At 43.7% G+C, this 26,328-nt stretch overlaps 1 protein-coding gene across 17 annotated transcripts in view; it reads right to left on the bottom strand.

Annotated features, from left to right (window-relative positions):
- The window catches only part of eya4 (EYA transcriptional coactivator and phosphatase 4), a 535,797-nt gene that overhangs the window by 94,819 nt on the left and 414,650 nt on the right, over positions 1-26,328 (bottom strand). For all 17 annotated transcript variants that reach the window (XM_070885523.1, XM_070885521.1, XM_070885537.1 and 14 more), the window contains 5 exons: positions 20,048-20,114; positions 19,535-19,677; positions 19,250-19,372; positions 5,605-5,687; positions 2,915-3,095 (listed from right to left, as the gene is read on the bottom strand). In XM_070885523.1, coding sequence (XP_070741624.1) covers positions 2,915-3,095; positions 5,605-5,687; positions 19,250-19,372; positions 19,535-19,677; positions 20,048-20,114 — 597 coding nt within the window. The remainder of the gene's footprint in view (positions 1-2,914; positions 3,096-5,604; positions 5,688-19,249; positions 19,373-19,534; positions 19,678-20,047; positions 20,115-26,328) is intronic.

The raw sequence follows: 26,328 nt of genomic DNA, 5'->3' as shown, positions 1-26,328 counted from the left end.
CACTCTGAGGTCCCAGCCATTGGCACATTCTACACAGTTCCCATGATGCATGGCGAATTACCTCAGACTGCAGGAGTTTTGTCTGGAATGGCCATGTAGATCATGGGTGAGTGCCTAACTTTTACACACCAGCCTCACTGCTTTAGTGCCACCAGTGGAAAATCTACCCTAACCAAATTATAAGCCCTAGCTGGATCCAGAAAAAAAAGATTGTGAGAAATGCAATTTTACTCTAACCAGTGCAGGCATTGCTCCTCTTACATTCAGTTCATTGAACTTCTTTTACGAATAAAAATCTTAACACGTTCCACCCACACTCAAAAATTGTGTGTTAACTCCAGTAAAATGTCTAGCCTGAAAAGGTAGAGTAAAGCTGACAAGGTCCAGGTTATGTCCTCATAAATTGGGCTAAATGATTATGTACTGATTAAAATAAATATATATGTAAGTACTCACCATCACCCACCTGCACCCGCCCACCCCGCCCCTAACATTTGGAAATTATTTTGGACTTAATGCCTTAATCTGATTTTCTAATTACCAAAATGATTAGTCTTTGTATTGACAGCTTCATCTGCAAAAGGGAACCTCCAAAATTGAATGAAGTTCAATTTTAAAATGCAATTAAAAGACAAGTGGAGCAATAATGTTAATATTGAGGACAAAATTAAAATGACTAAGGGGCCGAAATTGATGGCCTTACCGCCCACCGCCGTCCACTGCCGTCCACTGCCGTTCACCGGCGCCGACATTCCTCCTCGAGTTGCGCCCAATGCCAGTTTCGATTTGGTCTGGAGCGGGCGGGAGGGGAGAACCGCCGGGAACCGCCCGCTGATGTCAGCGGACGGCCAAGTGGCGCAACTGACCTCCCGCCCACCGAGATGCCAGATCGGTGTGGGCGGGAGTCGGTGGGAGTCGGCGCCAGAACGGGGTGGACCGCTGCGAGGAGGCTGGTTTGTCCCCAACGGTGAGTATGAAGAGCTGAAAAAAAAAGGTTAGTAAACAATTTTAAAACATTTTCTTTACAGCGACTTACCTGGATAGGGTTCCCTGAAGGTCTTCCGATGTTTTTTTTTGCTGCTTTTTATTTGCAGCTCTTCGACCATCCATGGGCCCAATTTCCTTGGCGGCATTTGGGCAGCAAGCGCCTTTGCCGCCGAGAATGAGAGCTCCTGCCCGCCGCTGCCCAGATTGTCAGCATAAATCCCTCTTTTGCTGCTGGCCACCCTTTCAAGGAACTTTTGGCCGAAAACCCCGCCCAGAGTACCATCTGGTATCTCGTCGGCCATTGACGGTCCTTTGGGCGGCCCTTGCCCTTCAACAATTTCGGCCCCCAAGAATGTTAATCATAAAATGAACACAGGCACGTGTGCACTCATTTTTTTTTGGGGGGGGGCGGACGATCTTGCAAGGAGTGCAAGTTGAATTATTTTTTTAAAATTGCTTTTCTGTTATGTATTTCTTTGTAAGTATTCTTGCCCAAGATGGGATAATATTAGACGGGTATCTGTGGCAGTGAGAGCAACTGAAGACCACACAGACCAGGAATCCCACATCATTACCCAGGTTTAGTGAGTGTAACTGAAGGGTGTTACAGAAAAATGTTAACAGGAAACAGAACAGGTTTTAAAGCACTTATTGTTATGTCTTAATAATGAAAAACAGTCTAACTCTCTGGAATGGAAAAAGAAAATGTCTGTGATTGAAGAAGAATGATAAGCTTCCTTAATCAAAAATCTGTAAGACTGCCAAAAACAACTGGAAAAAAAAGAGCCTTTAGATTCAAGAATGTTCCAGTTTCTCAAGGAAGCTTTGATATCAGAGTTCAAATACCTGCAATTAAAACAGTCAAACTCTGGAATAATACAGAGTATGCCTTTTTCACACTGACATTAATGAGGAGTACTAGCTTCATTTTAAAGACAGTATGGAGCCTTCAAAAGATAATTAAACTGCAACAAGCACACATCGAAGCTTGAGCTGTTTACAATGCATTTTAACTGTAAAATGAATTAAAAATTAAAACACCTTCATTGAAATCTCAAAAATAAATAAACTCATCATCCTTTTGTTGACCCTGTTCATTCTGAATTATGAACAACACATGCTTCAGACAGTTTGCTGTGTGTATGTGTGTTAGTTATTTACTAAATTGGAAGCCTGCTCCTGTTTAACTCGGTCTGGCTGTATTCACTTTATGGCTAAACCTCAACATCACACACCATATAATAAAATGTTGAACCATACAAATCTATCAACAGCATTGGTTATTGTCCTCTGTGCTTTACTCTCCACTTGGACCAAAGACAATTCGCTGTGTTACACCCACACAACCCAACTGCCTCTAGTGGTGTGTGCGTCTGTGTGCTTTTTGTGCTTATGATTCAGTCCCAACTGGAACTCATTTAACAAAATCCCCAAAGCTGAGGCACTACCTCTCCCTCTGACAGTCTAACTGCATAAATACATGTTTCTGCTTTAGAGGAGCAAGTGCAGTAGTCAGCACTAAAGGATTTGTTTTGACAAGTGTAAACCAAGCTGCTGGATTTTCTATTTTTTCCTTACCCTCTAATCAACACTTTCAAAACAGTACCTTGAACCTTGCACAGACTACAACTACAAAAAGTCCTTACATCTGCAAAAATACAAGGCATAAATCACATGAGAATTAAATTAATCTTTCAGTTGTTTGGATCTTACATTCATTCTATACTGATTCAAAGTATGTTGCCTGCACTTTGGTGTGCTGTAGAATAGCTTAAAGGCACTTGTAGTCAAAGATATAAAAATGAGGACTGTTATTGGACTAACTTAAACCAGGCATTTTCTTCCTTTGTCGAAGACATGATGGTATTTGATCTTTCAGTTGTCTTAAAACACGGACTACAGTACAGAGGGAAAGGAAGTTCTTTACCTCCAGGAAGATCTGTGACTGGTTGACCAGTGATAGTGGGAGGATCTTGTAGTTGATAAGTTGTTGATGTTGAAGAGGTACCATCAACAGTATCATTTGAGGTCATGTACGTGCCATATGTTGAAGCTGGATAATACTGTGCATACTGGTTTTGGCCAAATGCTGTGTAGGAAGGGTAATCCTAAAATGGCAATAATCAGGTTTAAGTAATATCTCCTGTATCTCACAAATCATTTATTTACACTGTTCAGTCAGTGTCATAAAATTATCAGCACGGTCATAAATGAAATACATTCAGCTGAATAAAATTACACTGTGCACGGATGTAATAAATATATCAACTAAAAAACATGTTCCTAACCAACTGGGATAATATTTTGGATATATTTGGATACACTGAAGGGGGTTTGGGAGGGGGGGGCGGTGTGTGGGCAGAAGCAAGATTGGCTTCAGCTTCCTTGAGCTGGGGAAGGGGAAAGAAATTGGTCAGGTTTTGTACTCCTGATTTCAATCTCTTGGAACCTTTCTGGAAATGCACATGTGTGTATACATTGGACGAAGACAAAAATCATGCTCCATTGTGATGGCCTTAATGGTTAAATAGGCCAGATTCACAGGTGAAGAATGGTACTTGAGCGAGGTAATAGAAGAACAAAAGTGTTTGTGGAAATGTACCTCAGTATGAATCACTATCTTCAGGAGAGGAGGGGTAAGGGAAAAAATTAGAGAGTAAATAGAATACTAGACTGCATATTACCTGGTAACTATCAAAACCATTAAATATAATTGTGCACTTTCCTCATGAGCTAATAGTCACTGTTAGATATGATGGCAATAAAGAATTTTGTACTCTTAGCTGTAAAATATGGTATTAAGCAAGGAATAAAATATTTAAATAATTATTTCTTAAAAAAATACTCAAATGATTTATAGTAAATGGTATTGCCCAAGTACCAGGTGTTTTATAAACTACTGAATTAATATCTACAATTTAGAAACATAACAAAGACATTTGCCAAATACATGAGTAACTCATAAATCTGCAGCTTTGTGAGTATTTTGTTGCCTGCTACAAAATGGAACTGACTGAAATATTTTCCCCAATGAGTACTGTGTTGGGCATGATGATGTCGCGCAATATTATGCACCTGCAATCCGCTGTGTTCAAAACCGGAGAGCTAACGGTGGAAGATGAGGATCTCCATGATTTTTGTTACATGCAGCAAATTGCATAATGAAGCTGCATTTACACCACAAATTGAGCATCGATGTAAAGTGACTTGAGATACGCACGGATGCTAAACTGACAGTGTGAATCTGGAGTGAAGGCCCGAACTGGTTCTGAGCAAAGTGGTTTGATGCTGCATGGAGCCTAAATCCAGTGAAATATTAACCCGGTTTGCAAAGTGCTCCAGAAGTCTGTCGAATCCTCTGTCCATTTTGTAAACCTACTTAACCTTAACTTAAATGTTTAGACAATGGATATTCTCCTCTTCCTGCTCTCTAAATATTTAAACACCTAATGTTTGGGAGACAGCTTTGATCTTGCGGGCAACCAGGAATGCAAGACCTATCTCCTAAACACAACAATTAATACTGGAAATCAGGTGGAATACTGGCAGGCAATCAAAACAAATCGGGGAGGGAGACTAATGCCACATCCCCCATCCCTGCCAATGATTTTCCTCCCTTTGCTCTTGCAAGGATCTTGGTCATCTGATCTTTGTCCAACATGGTGCATTTAAATGACAGTGAGGGGAGCAGGGCCAGGGAAACTGTCCGATTTCCCTCCATCGTGTATCAGTTACCACTGACCCCAGAAACTGCCAGGAGAGGTGTGTTGGTAGATGTTGGGTGGCAAGCCTGCTGTAGAAAATGTTAGGTGGAAAAGGCCTACTAGCAGGCTTTTTTCCCTCTCTTAAGACCCCATTACCTCTTGTTAGATCTCCTTCACCTCTTGGATAGCCTGTCTTGAAGTAGGGAAAAAAAAATCCTCGGGGCTCTTTTGTCCATTTAAAATGCCTTCTCCTACTTCTGGTGTCCCACTGCAGCACTGCTGACATTTGCTCCCTCACTGCCGGGAGCCTCCCCAGCATACTTAATGAGCCCCAACCCAGGAAAAAGGGCCATGGTCACAGTGGTGTCAGGGCAGTGGGTGGAAGTAGAAACCAGTTGAAATGCAACCAAATAATTATACTGTTGAAATAAGCTTGAAATTCACTTCCAAACCCAGTCAATAAAGATGTTAACATAATTTTTTTAAGTTATGATCTTACACCGAGATATTTACTTTTGAAAAACTGAAGCATAATTCTAAAATATATATGAATCACACCGTGAAAAGATATTTTGGGTTAGCCAGTTTGTCAGTGACAGTAATGGGGATGCTATAATTGGTCTAACGTCCTCAAATTTGAGGGAACAAAATAGCCAGAGATCCGTCTTCCAATCATTACCTATTGGCCCTTTCTGGAATGCATATGTACGGACATATGTGTGGTGCTGGGTAGTACGGCATCAGGCTGAGCTGTGTTATCCAAGCTTAGTTAGCCAGCCAACACACCGGGCAGGCTCACAGGTGACAGTAATGTGAAGTAATGGAAGGCTGACAGCACCTGTGAAACAGGACCAGAGCGAATGTTCCTGCCTTCAGGAAAAGATGGTTAACAGAAGAAAATTACGATTTATACCTGATGGGAACTATTGAAGCTTGTTGAATTGGAAACAGAGTTGCCGCTTGCATAAATACCCGGTGATGGTGTGAAACTAGAACCTAGAATCAAAAGAAATAGTATATTTAGAAATTTTACATATCTCAAATTAAGCTTCACAGTAAAACTTGTCGATGCAGATGATAATAAAACAAATATATTATAACTGCAAATGGATGCATTTCTTGACCACTGTAGTGCTCTCACTGTTTTCAGCGAAAGTAGTAAATTAACACATATATCATTTAAGTCATTATTGTAAATACTAAACAGATTACAAAAGGAACAAAAAGTAAAAACAAAATAATACACTACTAGGAGGATAAGACAATGGCCTGGATCTCGCGGTAAGAATAACGGTGAGGTTAAAAAGCAGTAAATCGGACAGCAACTTCCGGCGTTCGCCCATGCGCAGTATACGTGGAAATCAGGAAGTTGCTGCTGCTCTGATAACACCACCTTTTACACTAGTGCCTCTGACATGTCTTCCTTTTTCTTCAACAGAGGATGCCCCGCCGCCATGGTTAACATGGCCCTCGACCGTGTCCGATCTATTTCCCGCACCGTCCCCTCTCTCTCAGAACCATGACAGGGTTCCCCTTGTCCTCACCTCTCACCCCACCAGCCTTCATGTTCAAAGGATCATCCTCCGCCATTTCAGCCACCTCCAGCGTGATCCCACCACCAATCACATATTCCCCTCCCCTGCCCTCTCAGCATTCCGAAGGGACCGTTCCCTTCGCGACACCCTGGTCCACTCCGCAGTCACCCCAAGTACCCCCTCTCCTTCCCACGGTACCTTTCCTTGCAAGCGCAGGAGATGCGACACCTGCACATTTACCTCCTCCCTTCCCACTATCCAGGGCCCCAAATACTCCTTCCAGGTGAAACAGCGATTTACTTGTACTTTCAATTTAGTATACTGTATTCGCTGCTCATGATGTGGTCTCCTCTACATTGGGGAGACCAAGTGTAGATTGGGTGACCACTTTGCGGAGCACCTCCATTCAGTCCGCAAATGTGACCCTGAGCTTCCGATCGCCTGTCACTTTAATTCTCCACTCCATTCCCACTCTGACCTCTCCGTCCTCGGTCTCCTACACTGTTCCAACGAAGCTCAACGCAAGCTCAAGGAACAGCATCTCGGTTAGGCACTTTACAGCTTTCTGGACTCAACATCGAGTTCAACAATTTCAGAGTGTAGCTGCTGCCAATCTTTGGCTCCCTTCCCCACCCAGCCCCCAGAACCCGTTTCTTTCTTTCTTTTTCTCTCCTGGTCTCTAATGGCAGTTGGTCATTATCCCACCATTCACACCCTATCTTGACTAATGTTTTTCTAACTCCTGCCATTACCATTTGAATTTGGGCCATCATCCCTTTTGTCTGTCTAATCTCTCCTGTCTTCCACCCTATCACAGACCTTCCCTTTTTTTCTTTCATCCCTCCCCCTTTCAGTGCTTGTTAAGAATCTGTTCTTTCCGAACACTCTCCAGTTCTGACGAAGGGTCATCGACCCGAAACGTTTCTCTCTCCACAGATGCTGCCTGACCCGCTGAGATTTCCAGCATTTTCTGTTTTTAGTTCAGATTCCAGCATCCATGGTATTTTGCTTTTGTTGCAGTTGCTGTCTGAGTTTGACTGCTCCGCCGCAAACCGGTACCTCGCTGAGTGACTCAGCATTCACATACATGCAACGGCGTGAAATTGCTGTACTTACCCACCAAACAAGCCAGAAGAAGTTAGGGCTTGTCCATTCACGTGTAAGTGAAATTTTAACGTCGAGATAAGTCTTAACTACTGCTAGGCACAGAAAATTAACTTTTACAAGTGTGGAGTTTCATTCCTTCAGATTTTAATTATTGTTGGTGATTCAAAAAAAAATTTAAATAATTTTTTAAAACTTTTTCTTTCTGTCTCTTTTATCGCTCCCTCATAATTCCATCTTTCTTTCCCTCTCCTAATTTCGTTTTGATTTGGGATTCTAACTTACACTTCCTGGTTTAGACTCTGCGGGGCCGAAATTCAGCGCCGCTGGAAACCTGGTGCTCTTCCCATCTTTTTGGGGCCATTACCACCAAAATTTTTTCGGCGGTGGCCCAATCCATATTCAGCTCCAAAAGTGAAACAATGGGTTCCAGCGCTAAGGAACCCTGCCAAAATGCATTTTTCAGCGGTGCGGTTGTCTTAATTGGAGCGGAATTCCCATGCAGAAATTCAGCATGCAGGTAAGTGTTTCTAACAAGCCAGCTGCTCCCTGGCCTTTTTTTGCAGCTAGGCACTGCGGGGGGAAGGAGTTGAATTGAAGGATGGCTGCATGAGAGCAGGAAGCAGGGCGAATAGGTTTATGGATGTGGAGCTCGAGACCCTGATGCAAGGTGTGGAGGGTAGACGGCCAGTGATGTTTCCAGACGTGGGGAGACCAAGCAGACAGATCATGAATAATGCGTGGAATGAGATAGCACAGGCACCTTCATATATCAGAAGACGCTAATGCGGTGCAGGAGATGGGACCAGTACAAACCGGGACGGTCTGCACCTGGGCAGGACCGGAACCAATGTCCTAGGGAGAGTGTTTGATAACGCTGTTGGGCAGGGGTTAAACTAACATGGCAGGGGGATGGGAACCTATGCAGGGAGACAGAATGGGGGCAGAAGCAAAAGATAGAAAGAAGAAAAGTAAAAGTGGAGGGCAGAGAAACCCAAGGCAAAAATCAAAAAGGACCACATTACAGCAAAATTCTAAAGGGGCAAAGTGTGTTAAAAAGACAAGCCTGAAGGCTCTGTGCCTCAATGCGAGGAGTATTTGGAATAAGGTGGACGAATTAACTGCACAGGCAACAATTAATGAATATGATATAATTGGCATCACGGAGACATGGCTCCAGGGTGACCAAGGCTGGGAACTCAACATTCAGGGGTATTCAACATTCAGGAAGAATAGACAGAAAGGAAAAGGAGGTAGGGTAGCGTTGCTGGTTCAAGAGGAAATTAATGCAATATTAAGGAAGGACATTAGCTTGGATGATGTGGAATCTGTATGGGTGGAGCTGCGGAATATCAAAGGGCAGAAAACGCTGGTGGGAGTTGTGTACAGATCACCAAACAGTAGTAGTGAGGTTGGGGACAGCATCAAACAAGAAATTAGGGATGCGTGCAATAAAGGTACAGCAGTTATCATGGGTGACTTTAAGTTACATATAGATTGGACTAACCAAACTGGTAGCAATACGTTGGAGGAGGATTTCCTGGAATGTATTAGGGATGGTTTTCTCGTCCAATATGTCGAGGAACCAACTAGAGGGCTGGCCATCCTAGATTGGGTCATGTGTAATGAGAAAGGTCTAATTAGCAATTTTGTTGTGCGAGGCCCCTTGGGGAAGAGTGACCATAATATGGTAGAATTCTTTATTAGGATGGAGAGTGACACAATTAATTCAGAGACTAGGGGCCTGAACTTAAGGAAAGGTAACTTCGATGGTATGAGACGTGAATTGGCTAGAATAGACTGACAAATGATACTTAAAAGGGTTGATGGTGGACTTGCAATGGCAGACATTTAAAGATTACATGGATGAATTCCAACAATTGTACTTCCCTGTGTGGCGTAAGAATAAAAAAGGGAAGGTGGCTCAGCCGTGGCTAACAAGGGAAATTATGGATAGTGTTAAATCCAAGGAAGAGGCATATAAATTGGCCAGAAAAAGTAGCAAACCTGAGGACTGAGAGAAATTTAGAATTCAGCAGAGGAGGACAAAGGGTTTAATTAGGAGGGGGAAAATAGAGTATAAGAGGAAGCTTGCCGGGAACATAAAAACTGACTGCAAAAGCTTCCATAGATATGTGAATGGAAAAAGATTAGTGAAGATAAACGTAGGTCCCTTGCAGTCAGATTAAGGTGAATTTGAAATGGGGAACAAAAAAATGGCACACCAGTTGAGGAAGACACAAATAACCTTCCAGAAATACTAGGGGACAGAGGGTCTAGTCAGAAGGAGGAACTGAAGGAAATCCTTATTTGGTGGGAAATTGTGTTAGGGAAATTGATGGGATTGAAGGCCAATAAATCCCCAGGGCCTGACAGTCTGCATCCCAGAGTATTTAAGGAAGTGGCCCTAGAAATAGTGGGTGCATTGGTGATCATTTTCCAACAGTCTATCGACTCTGGATCAGTTCCTATGGACTGGGGGATAGCTAATGTAACACCACTTTTTAAAAAAGGAGGGAGAGAGAAAACGGGTAATTATAGACCGGTTAGACTGACATTATTAATGGGGAAAATGTTGGAATCAATTATTAAAGATGAAATAGCAGCACATTTGGAAAGCAGTGACAGGATCGGTCCAAGTCAGCATGGATTTATGAAAGGGATATTCATGCTTGACAAATCTTCTGGAATTTTTTGAGGTTGTAACTAGTAGAATGGACAAGGGAGAACCAGTGGAGACGGTGAAGAAGGCAAATGTTAATGTGGTCTTCATAGCTAGGGGATTTGAGTATAGGAGCATCGAGGTCTTACTGCAGTTGTACAGGGCCTTGGTGAGGCCTCACCTGGAATATTTTGTTCAGTTTTGGTGTTCTAATCTGAGAAAGGACATTCTTGCTATTGAGGGGGTGCAGCGAAGGTTCACCAGACTGATTCCCGGGATGGCAGGACTGACATATGAGGAGAGACTGGATCGACTGGGCCTGTATTCACTGGAGTTTAGAAGGATGAGAGGAGATCTCATAGAAACATATAAAATTCTAACGGGACTGGACAGGGTAGATGCAGGAAGAATGTTCCCGATGTTGGGGAAGTCCAGAACCAGAGGACACAGTCTAAGGATAAGGGGTAAGCCATTTAGAACTGAGATGAGGAGAAACTTCTTCACTCAGAGTTGTTAAGCTGTAGAATTCCCTACTGCAGAGAGTCGTTGATGTCAGTTCAATGGATATATTCAAGAGGGAGTTAGATATGGCCCTTATGGCTAAAGGGATCAAGGGGTCTGGAGAGAAAGCAGGAAAGGGGTACTGAGGTGAATGATCAGCCATGATCTTATTGAATGGTGGTGTAGGCGCAAGGGGCCGAATGGCCTACTCCTGCATCTATTTTCTATGTTTCTAAGAGATTCCATGGCATCATCTGGCACATGAAAGTGAGTACCTCTTCCACCAACTGTTGACCTTGCAACTGCGACACTCTCCTTCAACATGCTCAGCTCCCATACTCACTGTTTAGTCACTCAAGCTGCATTTCATTGTTCATGCCTCTATACATATATGTGTGCGTTCTCGCAATGGAGGCTCCCTTTCGTCTCACACTTTCAGCTGCATGTCACGGACAAACACTTATACACTCATTTCTTCTGCGTCATCACAGTCACACTCACCAACCATGCTTTCTTTTGGAGGCTAAACTGGCTCACAATAGAGGTGACGCAGATACACAGGTGCTCACAGCTCTGGAGGAGAGGGCTGAGGCGCTGGTCAGTGGGCATGGTGCATTCCCTGTGGCCGATAGTTGTGCTGATGCCGATGTGGGTAAATGAAGGCCCACCTTGAATGCACTCTCTCCTTCAATGCGCCAGCACCTACTGTTCCTTTCTTTCATGGAAGTCTGCTAGTTGCATCCTCCATGCCTTCATCCCCCAACCTCCCCCTCATGGCAGCCCTTCTCCCATTTATGCTTGCAGATTGAAACAGCGAGTGGCAGCACAGCAGAAACAGGCACACCACCTGTGAGACCACCTGCAGGCCTGAAGTACAGGTCTGTGGACAGAAGCCCTCCAACCTCGACAAGCACTGATGATGAGATTGAGCCTCAAGTGAAGAGACCATTGTCAGCACTCCCCGGTTAATCCAGACAACTGATGAGGAGGAGGTGGAGAAGGAGGACACAGATGGCACAAGCGGGTCACTGCTTCCACCCACACGCACCAGCTCAGATACTGGTGGGAGTGCACGGTCTGTGGTAGTTGGCGTGGTAGGTGGGGCGGGACTGGGTATTGCACTGGGGCCTAGCGGGCTGGAGCATGGTGACGGTGCTAGGTGACCTCAGGTGCCACCTCTCCGGTGGGGCGAGTCCATACTGTAGTTCTGCTGACGAGGACTCCGATGATGCCATCGGCGTAGCGGCTTACGAGAGAAGGGTGGAGGCCATGCATTCCCAGATGTCGGGGTCACTGACAAGGCTGCCAGAGAGCCTGTCGGAAGTGGTCAGGAGGCGGATTAGCGACAGTTCTGTGCACACCATGGAGCCCATCACTGCCAGTGTGCAGGCGATGGTGGGCTCCCAGGTGTCCGTGTGGATCCACCTGTGATGCCACAACCTGCAGATGATGTGGCAGCTGCCATTTCGGCACAGGCATGAGTGAACAATCGCATCGGTGCTGGAATAGAGAGGATAGCCGTGGCCCTGGAAGCTCAGAATGCTCTTATGCTCTCTGGGCAACAGGCCACGGAGCGCCTTAGTGCTGCCATGGAGTGTCAAACTGCTGCCATATCTGGTGGATTTGAGACTCTGGCTGCTCTCCTGCAGTCTCAGCTCGATGCCACCAGACACCTCAATGTTGCATTCACGGCTGGGTCCAACACGGGCCACGGGGAGCCCTCCGGTCTTGCACCACCGCACCGACCTGACCTCCCTCAGCTTGGTGGTGGTGGTAATGTGCTGCCCCCAGGGAGTGACGCAGGCTCCTCGGACTCGGATCCTGATGATGTGCTCTCTCAGGATCACAACATTCCTGGCCCCAGACCTCCCACTCTGCCAGTGTCTCCACGCATGGTTCCACCCGAGCCAAACCAGACTGCACCCTCCCAGGAGGGTGCTGGCCAGTCTTCACTGGCCCAAAGATGTTCGAGGGCATCTGAGAAGGACTTCCTAGCAGCCTTCCCAGACTCATGATGAAAGCACAGGCGAGACACTGAGGCATAGTGTGAGGGTAGGCATGCGTAAGAGGTGTTATAAGGACATGCACAAGGGTAAGACATGATTACTGGTGTTAGTTGATGGGAATCTTTTTGTTCATGTTGTGTTTTTGCACGGACTTGAATATTTTGATAAACCTTTATTTTTGGCATTTATATCTGGCCAGGTGTTTCATTTGTGAGTGGGCAATTGTGCGTGAAGGCACTCATTGTGATAGCCATTAAAAGTGGGAGCTGAAGGGACCTGTGTGGATGGGTTTATCTGAAGCAGGCAGCTATGAGACGCAGCTGCACCTCCCTTATAGGGTTGCGCTGGGGATGACGTCAATGCGATGGTGACCTTGGTCCCTACAGTCAGGGTGGTCCTCAGCGTTGTGTGAGGCTGGAGACCTTTGTGCAGGACAGTGCAGAGCTCCCTGCCTTCATCTTTCCTAAATCTTAGCCTTCGCAGGCATTGCTCACCACTGAGCTGAGGTCTTTGAGGGTAGGTCCTCTCACCCACCTCTGCTTTGGCCACCTCCCCTGGCAAGCTGGATGATGCCCATCTCCCTGGTCCTTCTGATTGTCCGGTACCTCTGGAGGCTGTTGCTGGCAAGGTTCCTGGCCCATTTTTTGGTGCGGGGGGGGGGGGGGGCGGTCAGCATACCTCACCCTCCTCCTGACGCCATCTCACTCCTAGCCACCCTCTCTAGCTGCAGGTCTGCGCACATCTGCAGGCCCTTCTCTCTATTGGGCAGCCATGGCTGTTGCCTTTCTTGTTTGCTGCCTCTCTAGACGTTGCTGATGGCAACACCTTCTCCTGCATGCTGCTCTGCGTCTGCCCAGGTGTACTAGGTGTTCCCCTGCCAACACTGAGCCCATTCTTTTTCAGGCTGCACCCTGCCAAACAGGCTTCTGGAGCACAGAATTAGGCCTACAGGCCTCCACTAAAGTTTGAGCTGAAAGTCCTCAGAACTCTCACAAAACCTCTGAACACCACTCAGCAGGTTCAATGTTAGCAAAAAACAGAAGCAAAACTTCTCTCCAAAAATTGTCCCGATCGCGGGAATAGTCCATTGACCTTGTCCAGTGATGTCGCGTTCCACAGCAAGTGGACCGACACAAAAACCTGGCGGGGTCACTGCCGAAAAAACCCTCTCTTAAGTGCTGATAATGGGTAGCATGGCCGCGTAGCAGCAGTGCGTACCTTGATGATGTCACCACGGCCCGAATCCCTTTACCGCTGATTCACCCCACTGATTCCGGCGGAAGTGTGCACCGCTGTAACCTCCCCCCCCACCCCACTCCCCACCCTGAGCTGAATATGCTTCGGGGGGCACAAAATGATTTCTCCGATAGGCCGCCGAAAATCCGCATTAACGGTCCCTCCAGGGACACTGAATTTCGGCCCCTGCTTCTCTCAGTAAGGATTCTTCAATCTGATTGGTTGAGGAGACACACAAGTCCAAGATTCGCTATAGAGGGCTCTCTAATTACCGCAAATCATTGTGTAAAATGATGGCCTGGGAATGCGATTGGAGGCCTCGTGGTGGGGTCTCTGATTATGGTATGTGTTATGTCTGTAATGTACTTATGAATGACTCCACGAGTCAATGTGTTGTACTCAAACTGTAGTGACCGTGGTCCTTTATTTGTAACTCCAGAGTGAGGCACAAGCATGGTGGGAAGCCTTTTATATTGGGCCCTGCACACCTATGCAGGTGATCCTCAGGTCTCCCACCGCAGTGCCCTCTGGTGGACAGCCTCTGCCACAGGGGCAGGAAACCCCGGTCTCCACCAGTTGCACCCTCTAGTGGTGCCAGCATAGTATATACACAGTGTAAACCTTATTGATAGTACATCAGGTAACAAGTCTCCATCTTATGCAACTATACAGTGACTACACAGAGAGCATAACTATAGTCTGCATATATAACAGTATGGTCGGGACCCTGGATACAGGAGTTAGGTATAACGTCACTTACTTCCTGGATGTAGCAGTCCCCGCCTCTGCTAAACTGTCGGATTTCACGAAATGCGTAAAACCCATTCCCAGGCAGTTAAAATCAAAATGGAGGGGAAAATAGAAGCTTTCAGCCTCCCTCATTACAATATTTAAATTGAGGTAATGCTTACTGGGAGTGAGTTGGTCGCCTGCCGCCCGCCCCCGCCCCCCCCCGCCACCCCCACCCCGTAAAACCGGAATTGGGCGGGTTGGAGGCGGGATCAGGTCAGAAATCGCATTTTTAACAATTTAACTGCCCCCACGCTCCAAACTCACCCGTTTTTTTTCGGGGAACATTCTGACCATTGTCTTCAGGGACCACCACAAAATCTGTTCCCTAGCCATCCATCCATCTCCCTGGCAATCAGACCACATATCTGTGCCTTAACCAAGACTGCCTATTTCCAACTCCGTAACACCCCTGTTTCCACCCCTGCCTCAGCTCATCTGCAGCTGAAACCCTCATCCATGCCTTTGTTAACCCTAGAATTGATTATTCTAATGCACACCTGGCCTCTATCATTCTACCCTCCATAAAATTGAGGTCATGCAAAGCTCTGCTGGCCGTGTCCTAACTCGCACCAAGTCCCGTTCACCCATCATCCCTCTGCTTGTTTACCTACATTGGCTCTTGGTTAAGCAATGCCTCAATTTATAAATTCTCATCCTTGTTTTCAAGTTCCTTCATGGCCTCACCCCTGCCTTTTTCTGTAATCTCCAGCCCACAACACCCGAGATATCTGCGCTCCTCTAATTCTGGCCTCTTGAACATCCCTGATTTTAATTGCTCAACTATTGGTGGCCGTGCCTTCAGCTGTCAAGGCCCTAAGCTCTGGACATCCCTCCTTAAACTGCTCCGTCTCTCTACCTCTCTTTCCTCTTTTAAGGTGCTTCTTAAAACCTCTCTCTTTGACCAAGCTTCTGCCCTAATATCTCCTTATGTGGCTTGATGTGAAATTTTGTTTTGTAACACTCCTGTGAAGTGCTTTGGATCATTTTACTATGTTAAAGGTGCTATATAAATACAAGCTGTTGTTGTTATTCCATTCCTGGATCTGTGCCAAGTTTCAGCTGGACTGGCACTAGTGTGCTACAGCTGCAATCAGCTTCCCTGGCCTTGTCAGTAGGAAAAACTAGCTTAGGTTCCTGCTCCTGATCACTCATTAGTGACCACTGCTGGAACTGCAAGTGAATGGCTGCTAAGTAAGAGTTAGGATAAGGTTTGGCTGTGATTGTCCCCACAGGCACATCGCTCACTAAAGTTCTACACTCAAGCTAACATGACAATGAATGGACGTACGAGAGGATCACTGCCACCACCTACATAATCATATCCCATTGGCAATCTGAATGCCTTGCTTCTCTGACTGTAATCACTATACTTTTGTTGTTGTTTCAGTCACGTGTACTTTTTTTCCCGCATGTAATGTTCTCAGGGGCTCAATCCTAGGCTTCCCATGCTCAGAGTATCTCATTTATCTGACTGGGTATCCAAATATTTTGTTAGCTTTTTTAATTACCTCATCACATTGAGAATTATTTCATGCAATGATAGATTTCTGGACTAATCTACCAGCGAGGTCGTGGAGACATGATGGCCAAAGTTTCCAGGTCAAAGAAGGCATTTCCAATGTGTTGATTGGATGCAGAAATGGTGGAATTTGGTACAGGATCCAGTTTCACTGGATCACTGCCCTTTCTTTTTGCCAAAGTGTCTATTGGCTACCCCAGGATCAATAATTATTTTGGATGTTTTTCGGCTGCAATGGATTCACCCACCCTTCCCACCCCACTGCCAACCCCCCCTTCAATTGTTAGTTCGCTCTAGAAATCTTGGTGACTATTTTAGATCTGAAACAACAATAGCTTCTTCAATAGTATCTTGAAATCTGCTCAACAGTTTAAATTTGCCGGAGAATAGACTTTGGGGAAAAAAGCAACCACACCAGATCTCATTAGATTGGAATGCAAGCTCGGGTCCAACTGTAAATTGTTATAACAGTTTCTGTTACGAAGGACATGACTTTCCTCCAAATTTCTTCTGCCAGGGTTTCTATCGCGCTTCTGATGATGTTACAGGGGTGCAGAGGCAGAAAATCTGAGAAAATTTAGTGCCAAAAAGTGACCAGAAATAGGATTACCGGTACAGTTTCTAAAAAGAAATAAGTTACTATTCATTCTTACATCAACATTTTTTTACAATCAAAGCTTATGCTTTTTCCTGCAGTTTTTCAATTTGTAAAGATTTTCAATTCTAATAAAACACGATTTTCTAAAAAAAAACTACTAATAGTTTTTTTTGTGTGACAGAGAACAGGATCAATTGCACACTCAAAACCCTCCAGGCCCTGCCACCGGGGATTTCCTTGTAGCTGATCCCGCACCGCCACTGTCACTTCGCTGGAACTGCATCAACGGGGTTTCCGACAAAGTGACAGCAGCAGAGTGAGAGCAGCTCCAAGGAAATTCCGGGCCAAATTTGTCTATGCTGCAAGTTTTACATAGACCAGGAAAGACTACTTTAAGCTAGTTGATCTGCTGACCTGGTGACAATTGGAATTTTTGGCAGCAGTACATCTGAAAGTATTTAGTCTTAATTTTTTCTGGAGCTTAAACTCCTGTAAATTTCAGCCCTCGATTTTAACTTAACTCGCTCGTTGGGAACTGGATGGGTTCAGTTTGGATTCTTGATTTACACCCCTACTCATTTTACACTCCAATGAAGTCAATGGAACGTAAAATTGGGCGTCCGTCCCAAACCCTCTCAATTGTCGTCGGCTGCGTCCAGCTTGAATTGTGGCTTCAATCTATAAATAGTTCTGCCACGCTCCTGGGATTTGGCGGGAGTCTAACATTTGGGACCACAATCTCCTCCTGTCTTCATGCCTCGCTGCTGCAGTCACACTCTAATGGAGAATCGGCTTTCCCATAGTGCAGAGTGGCACAGAAAATGCCCTAACAATATGAGCTATTCTGCACTAAAGGAAATTTTAGTTCCGCACATGTGCTTATACATCTGGAGTATTCTCCAGGTGAATCTTAAATGATAAAGTATGGTCCTTAAACGTTTTCAATTGACTTATTCTTTACATTTACATTTGATCAATGCTGCTGCGTATTGACTCTGCGACAGCATGAAACAAAGTAACTTCATGGTGCTTGGTGCAGCAAAAAAAAAATGGAAAGAAAACAAAATTACCCCTTTTTTGCGCCCTGTTAGCATCTGCTAGTAGGCTTTTCGCCCAGGGATGGATGGCGGTGGCGCCTTAACTGAAATTGCCTCTGAGATTTTGGGGGCGATTGGCAGTTAGCGCCGTGCCCCGCATTTTGCGCTCCGTGTCGGGGCGCACACGGCGAATACGTTATCGCTGTGCACACCGACCCATCACTGGACGCGGGGGAAATTGCTTTTGACTTTTGTAGTCCTGTTTTTATTCTAAATGGTGATAACTTTGCCGGGTGTTGACATCCGGCCAAGGCGCCCCTTAAAAGTGTGCGCTCTGGGCTGCCATGTTTTATTGTCTGCTAGACAATGGCGGTCCTCATTCCGACCGGGCCGCCATCATGCTGCCCAGCACCGCCTTGTGTGTGCCGGGTTGCTAACCTGGTCGAAAGTGCCCCTGGTGGCCCGGTGGTGCCCACCAAAGGGGCTGCAGAGTCCGCAGTGGCCCTCCCCTTTAAATGAAGGGGAGGGGCATTGTGGCGTGTCAGCGCTATTGTGGAGCAGCTGCGTAGCGCTGACCTCAACGCCACACTACCGTCCCAGGAGTGCCCCTGAAAGAGCCGGAGCACCCGAGGCAGTGCTCCGCATCGTTTCCGGGACACAAAGGAGCAATTTCACGCTGGGGGTTGGACTTCCGCCCCAGGCGTTAACTGACCTAGGCCAGAAAGGTTAGCGCCCACGGAGGGGCCACAGGGCAATTTCTATCCCCAAGTCTTTAATCTCTGAGCATATTTGAATAGTAAAAGACATTCTACAGCATAAAAAAATATATTTTCAGCTGGGAAAAGGTTAATGAGATCATTTTTCTAAATTTGTTAATATAAAGATAAAGGGGTTGATTTTACTACCTTCCCCTCTATCCCGGGAACTGGAAAGGAGCACTGTGTCCAAAGTGTACTGCAGCTGTCCAGCTAAGTAGCAGACAATTTTGGTGTCCTGAGCCATAACATGGCCTAGCAGCAGCTAGGAGACTCATCAGCCAAAGATCCACATGGTAAGAAATTTACAACTTACCTTTTGAACTTCTTTGTATTGCTGCGAGATCTCCCTCAGACCCCAGTACAAGCCCACCTGAATCTGGGTGCCCCATGCATGTATTGCAGTTGCAGGCCCAGCTTTTCCCTCAAAAAGCGCCAGAAATCCTGGTGCAATGTAAATGGGGTGGAGACCCGGGTAACAGGTTGTTTTCTTGACCTCTGCATCCAGGGGTTTCCCAGGGCACAGGTCACAAAAATCTGCACCATAGTAATTTGAAGAAATAACCTAAAGTAAGCAGCAAAGATTTCTGGTTGTAACATTTACATTCAAGTATTTAAAAAATAAATAGTCAGGCTTGCAGAATAACTTTAGCAGTGGGAGACTACTTCAAGCCTCAGTGCAATTATTTTGAATGCTTGAAATAGCAGTTAAAAATCAATGTATCACCATTTAGAATAAGAACAGGACTATAATAGTCAAAAGTAAATTAGTTGGCAAGTAGACATAAAGGGAGAAAATAACATCATACTAACCTTGCATCTGATAGGAATATGGCGTTTGGCCTGGCTGGGGTGCAGCAAATCCTGGGCTGTAACTAAGGCATCCAGTCTGCAATGCAGATTGTGCTTGCGGTAGTCCCCCTTCTGTCTTGATTCCTGTCAACAGCACACCCAAACTGGTTGAAATATTACATTTTCTAACCTTGTTTATTGAAATAAAATTTTCATCCCTTTGTCTTACCACAGACAACTGACTAAACAACAAAAAAAAATGTTGTAGAGCAATTAATTTAGTAAAACCTCAGAGAACTGCCTTACCATAAGTGGGTAATCCGTAGTGCTGGCCTGTTTGAGAATATGCTGCATAAACCGCTGGCTGCTGCATTCCTGAATACTGGGTTTGTCCAGCATAAGTCGACATTGACTGTGCTGCTGGTGTGGAAAGAATGTGTGGGTATGGCCTATGGAGAAGAGAAAGCTATGTCAAGCTGTCCACTACAAAAAGAGTAAGACATGTTTACACCCGCATCACTGTGCCAAACAGTAACATCCAGATCTTTTTTCCTCTGAAACGTTTCTACTGTGTTACTTGGTGATGTCAGTTGGTTGTGAAAAGCGTCAGTGCCAATTTTATTGCACCAGATGTAAAAATATAACTTTGACTTATGTGACAACATAATCAGGAATAATGTAAAGAAGATGCGTTTTCTCGCACATTTGAGAAATGTCACTAATGTAAACCAGGTTTATATACAATTTGGTTTCCAAGGAAATCTAAATACTTGGAAGACATTCACTTAGACTGGCTAAAAAGTTTTTTTTTATACTTACTTAGAAGGATAGAGCTGTGGTGAATATTGGTGTATTCCTCTTGGACTATAGCCACTACTTGTTATTACTACAGGAAAAAGAAAAGACAAGTGAAACATTAAATGACAAGCAGAACAAATGCATTTTGGATTTTGTGGCACAAACTCAAGTTAAGCAGGTGTGAGATGACAGAATAAACTTAAATAGTTTGTCATCTGCAGAAATAAATGCATGATACATGGAAAATAAAATTTAACATGGTTAAAAGAATTGCAACAAACATTGATTAAGATGTCTGCAAAAATGTGTGTTGGGATATAAAATGTAAAATTTTATTTAGTGTCGACTGGGTGTGTTAGTCCTACCATATTACTACAGTTGGAAGTCACAAGATATAAGCAGAATTTGAGATTCTGAGAATTGAGTATTGACCTCCAAGAGTTTAATTCTAAAAGTTTAAAATGTTTTTAAACGTTTAAGTTAGTTCTTATACTGTATGTTATATCCAATGGAATTTTTAACCTTTTGAGGGTCGCAGTTAGAAACTATCAATTAACGAAAGGCCCAACCTTAACTGCAGTGTATAGTTGGGGGACGGAGGGGTGGTGAGGAAGAAGGGAGGACTGAGGCTGACAACAAACTGTCCACTCCCCCACCCCCATCCCACAACGTGAGGGCTGTGAGATTTTAATTCCAGGATCTCAATTCAATGATCCAACACAAATTCGCACCCTACCCTGAAGAGAATCACGACCTGGTCGGTGGGCAGGACTGGGATTTGGGGGGCGGGGTGGGGGGCGGAGGCCACCGCCGGGAATCTGTGGGAAAGCTCCCTAACATATGGAAAGTGGTTGGGGGCGGAATGAAGTGGGGAGGGTCCAGATGTGACCGTGATCAGAGAAGAGGAGGAAAGCCCTGGGCAAGGGGCTCAAGGTTTGTTCGTGCAGCCCAGAGGAGCCCTCCTGCTCCACCCCACCCACAAGGAAAACTGAAAGAAATTAACTGCAATTGGCAGCTAACATTGTGTTGGAGTCCGAATTATGTCATTGGTCCCTGATAGTTACATATTAATGAGCCCTACGTGCTGAAGATTGGCCCCGATAAATTCACCAATGTGATATCTTCCATCTGTGCTTAATATCTTGATCGGATATTCTGATAAATTTTGTTTGGCTGCTTAAGTTTTTAATGTTTAGTTGCAAACTTAATTTTTTTAAAATTAAATCATATGTGTTTCACGTTAAGGTCTCCCCTTTAAATAATTTGAGGATTGCGTAACTTAGAAAAATGACCCAGAAAATGATTAAACTATATCTGACCAATTAAATGATAGTGAACCAGGTCAATAATGTTGCTAGCTGTGTAGATTGAAGAGCTGTGGTATTTATTATGCAGTACAGTAATAACAAATGACTACTAAAGTAGATCCATATGAGTCCAGCTATAAAACGTTCCCTATTTGTCCTTTTTAAAATTTAGATAAGGTAAAATCTCACAGGAATGGAATGAACTATTCCATTGTGGAATTTTCTCCGCTCTCTTTGTATTTTTTGTACATATAGAAATAAAAACATTACGATACGTTTGAACCAGAATTGGTTTTTATTTTCAGCTCAGCTTCTGACTGAACAGGAAACACTTGGCATTTCCTAGTTCAAGATTCATGACAGAAATGGTAAATGTTTCATTCCACACACATGAAATAAGGAAATATAAACTTTAAATATTTCATTTCCTTTGTAGTAATAAGGAAGTTTACCTAATCAATCCACAAAATGAAAAGTTAATGACCAATGGGAAAAATCAGTATGGGCATTAAAAGACACATTTCTATATCCTGCTATACTTGCAAAGGTAGTCTGCTGTTCACCAGTTTGTTTCGAAACAAATGCAAGTGATTGGGGTAGAGTTTATGTTAGGTTGCGCTGGTATTTCCAGCACAATTCGACTGAAATCAACCAAAACAGCGCAAAAGATCAAGGAATTTCAAGCACAAATTATGTCCAATGCAAATTGAGTTTCCGTGATCTTTCGTGCTTGTTTAAAATAAACATTGCGCTGGAAGCCGGCTCTGCCCACAAAATGCAACTAAGCATTAAAGACTTAAGCAACCAAACAAAACGTATCAGAATCCACTATCAAAATATTGCACACAGATGAAAGATGTTATATTGGTGAACTTATGGAGTTGTGGAGCCAATCTTCAGCCTCGAAAAGGGCTCATTAATATGTAAATGTCAGAATCCAATGACATAGCTCGGACGTGAAACGCGATGTTAACTGCCAATGGCCCTAGATCCAATTAATCACTATGGTGAGTTTCCGCTAATTGCGCCCATTTGCGGGCCTTCGAGGAGGTTGTTAAAATTAAGCTTTTTGTTTAGGTGCAAGGGCACTAATAGGCTCCTTTTAAAAGCTTTTAAAGATTATTTTTTAAATTTACTATGAAACTAATTACTGTACACCAATATAACTATTAAATGGTTCTGAACAGTTTCTTTAAATCATTTTCAGTTATTTAAAATCGGGTTACTCACAGGTGGTGGAAAAGACACTCTGATTAAAAACACTTACTTTTTTGTGATAATCCCTATATTAATAAAACTGCACCAGGTTACCACTCTTAAATATATCAAGTAATATAAAACGTTACCCAATTGCACTGGTTCATGGAAAATTTTATGTTTGGCGATATGCAAATGAGTCTGAGCGAAAACTTGAGCAAAAAATTCACTTTGAAAAACTAGCACAATTTTGAGCGCAATTTGCACCCGGATTGCTGATTGCGTCCAAAGCGGAAACTTTATTCCAATATATATGACTATATATTCTCAGCCTTGTTTTCAAATCCCTCCATGGCCTCCCCCCTCCCTATCACAGGTGAGGTTAACATTATGTTCTATTGTAACTTAGTTCGTACTTCAATTACCCTTTAAATGAAATAGTTCTGCCTGAATTTCCAATTTTCTCTTAATTTTCCAATTTTCAAATTGTATCCCTAGTTTTTAAACCCTTGGACAACCCAAATAGTTTGACAATGTGAATAAACAGGTCACCTTTTTACAAGAACAATCACAACCTGCAAAACCTTTTTTCATTCCTGAAAAGAATGTGACAGGCAGAGGATACTTTAGCGTAATATAACAAGGACTACAATTAATTTTGAAAGAATATTGATAAGCTGCAATGTAGCACACAAACAAAAAACATGCTAACAAGCAGAAATGTTGTCCTATCACAGATACTTCAATGTCCTGGGGTCAAAATAACTGCACGACCCTGAAGAAGGTCAAGGAGGAATCTGCCCAGTGCAAGGGAACTGGAAAGGTCATTGACCTGAAACATTAACTCAATTTCACATTCCACAGATGCTGCCTGACCTGCTGAGTATGTCCAGCATTTTCTGCTTTTATTATAGCAAGGAAACTGGATTTGACTGAAGATGGCATTTGAGGAAGATTCTAAACCATTAAGTTTCTCACATGATGTATCCTCCATAGGATCAATAGAGATAAGAGGGATGCATGAACTAGCTGTTCTTTCAACCCCCCACTATGGTCATAGAGCATAGCGGAAAAACTCCGTCCAATATGTCAAGAGACTTGATGCACTTGTGGACAGTGTTCAATCACATGAGTAGAGACAAAAATACATTTCAAAACATTTTGCAATATCATGAGGTCCAGCTGCCATAATGTCATTTTCTTGATTCACGTGATGTGCACACATGTGAAATTCTGTCAATTCCCCTCTGAACCATGCTGGAACATCAGCATTCAAAAACCTTTATAAAGCCAGCTGAAGGCCATCTTGGGGAGAATTGAGATCAACTTCCTCAGTCTCTACAGTGCTAAAATTAATTATATGTGGCAAAAGTTGTGATTTTTCATTGCTGTGTTTTCTCCTTTAGTAAAATGCCACCTCCACACCGCCCCCCCCCCCCACCCCACGCACCCCCTACCGCCTCCCACTGCCTGTGATTATCCAAGCAGCAGTCTAGGGGCCCTGGAGGGACCTGGTAAAATGGTGGCACTGTGATGCTAAGCAGTAAATGTAAACAAGTGCGGATATGAAGAATGATAGTATGAGAATAGGAGGAGAATGTTGGTTTCACTCGAAGGCTTCTCCTTTTATTCAAGGTTGCATGGAGCAATGGGAGGAGGAAATTCCTGCTCTGAGGTGGGGGAACAGTTGTTAGTGCCTGAGCAAAGGGACAAGTGAATGACTTCAGCAGGTGCCAAGGGGCTTATGGTTGTTTCCTGACATCTGCCTGCAAGTAAGCCATAATGCAAAAACTGGGCATAACCTCAATCACTCAGTGTAAAGGACTAATAGCACTCTGCAACAAGTCCTGAAGCAGGAAAACCATTTTTTAATTGAAAAAAAAACAACCTATCTTGACAATACCTGCCTGCCCTTTAAGAGTGGTAGCACTTAAATAGCAGCTCAGGAATCGGTAGTGCCAGGTTGTATAGGACAGTTTACCCCTGATCTGCACCCAGTAGTATTAGAGAGAATCTAAGTACAAAGTCCTCTGACATTCATTTGCATGCAATTGACATCACTGTGCCTTCTTTTGGCACAATCGGTTGCAGACACTGTAAAAAGACATAGAGAAAGTTTGGGTGCAGTGTTATTCAGGAGCACAATGGGAACAAAACTTTAGCACCCATTCTTCAGGTGCTGACTGATCATAATTTGGCCTCATTAGCTGTCAACCAGGAAACAATATCTAGAATATTCTACACATCTGTATAAGGTACTTTGCATTCAAAAAACTAAAAGGAATCATTATCATTTCAAATACATCAATGTATAAGAAAGACAAGTCTTTCAGAGCTGCTAACTTGCTGGTCCAAAATCTCTAATACCCCATTTATACTGGCAGTTTTATGCCAGAATTAAACGTGCAATCCACAAATCTGGTACAATGTGTGAAATATAAACTATTTTAAATTGTGCAGTACCAATTGAAAACACGTCTGTAGTACCAATTCATGACTACTAAAGGCAGAACGGAGATCAGCAATGGAAGTGCTCCAGCAAGGCACTGCAGTGTAAATGGGACTATTCTGTTCTGAACTCAGAAAAATAAATTGTGTTCAGACTGGACACTATGCTTCAATATCTAATGTATGAACCTTAACCCCACTTTGTTGCTAACATTTGTACCAGACCAGTCAAGGCTCAAATTAAAGGTTTGGGTGTCGGACTTTAATGTTGGGTTCGATCTCCTCCAGAAAATAGTAGTTAGATCCTAATTGGATCATTTCCAAACTGTACTGCTTTCTTCCAACCACCTGACTTGACTAAGATAGATGTATAATGACTACAAACTGTACCAATCTCATCAGAGAAAGACCAGACTGTGCAAGGACACAGAGTTTCTTTATTATCCCATCTGCTATTCATTCACTATTCTAAAGATTAAAGTGGCACATTATACAACACAAGAATTACTCTCTCCTAATCCATCATATCTGCACTTCAAAGAACACAGTAAAGAATATGGTACTTTAGTTGTTCATTATAGTATTAAGAATATTTTTATAGCATGTGTATTTGAGTAATAACTGCTGTTGTAAAAAGAAATTCCCTCGTACACGTATACAATATTTCACAAAGTGCACCCAAATTTCCCCCACCTTAAAGGTAACCTAGAATTTACCCACTAATAATTAATTACTAGTTTGTGGAGTCTATAGCCACTTATAGAATCACTACAGGTGCATTTAAACAGTTATAAATAAACGATTATATTTGTTATCTCACAGCGCCCCCTCCCCCAAAATCTTTTTTGCGAGAAAATTTATAATTTAGATTTTAATTATGATCCCATACCTCACTGGTTATAATTTAAGATTCAACATTTGTTAAGTTTGCCATCCACTGTACTGTACTAATATGAAATCCTTTTATATCCATAAATTATATATGAAAGTTCTTTATTTCTATATTTTACAATGCACAACAGAAAATGTGTATTATATAGGTCTATGCTAGCAGTGATCTGTATAATGGTTCTGTTTTGTTTTCAGTGAAAATCATGCTGAGGTAATGGGCTTGATTTCAACTTGCCCTGCCTGGCGGAAACCAAGCTGGGGGTGGGTGGGGGTGGGAGGGGGGGAGGCAGTTAAAATGGAGTGGGGGACTTATCCACTCCTTTCACAACCTGATTTGGCCGACTGCAATTTTAATTTGAAGAACATAGGAACAGGAATAGGCCATTCAGCCCCACGAGCCTGCTCTGCCATTCAATGAGATCATGGCTGATGAGAAGGCAAGGGCACACGCCTGAAGCT

This window comes from Pristiophorus japonicus, chromosome 7, assembly GCF_044704955.1.
Source record: "Pristiophorus japonicus isolate sPriJap1 chromosome 7, sPriJap1.hap1, whole genome shotgun sequence".
Lineage (NCBI taxonomy): Eukaryota > Metazoa > Chordata > Chondrichthyes > Pristiophoridae > Pristiophorus > Pristiophorus japonicus.
This window is presented reverse-complemented; position numbering and strand designations above follow the sequence as displayed.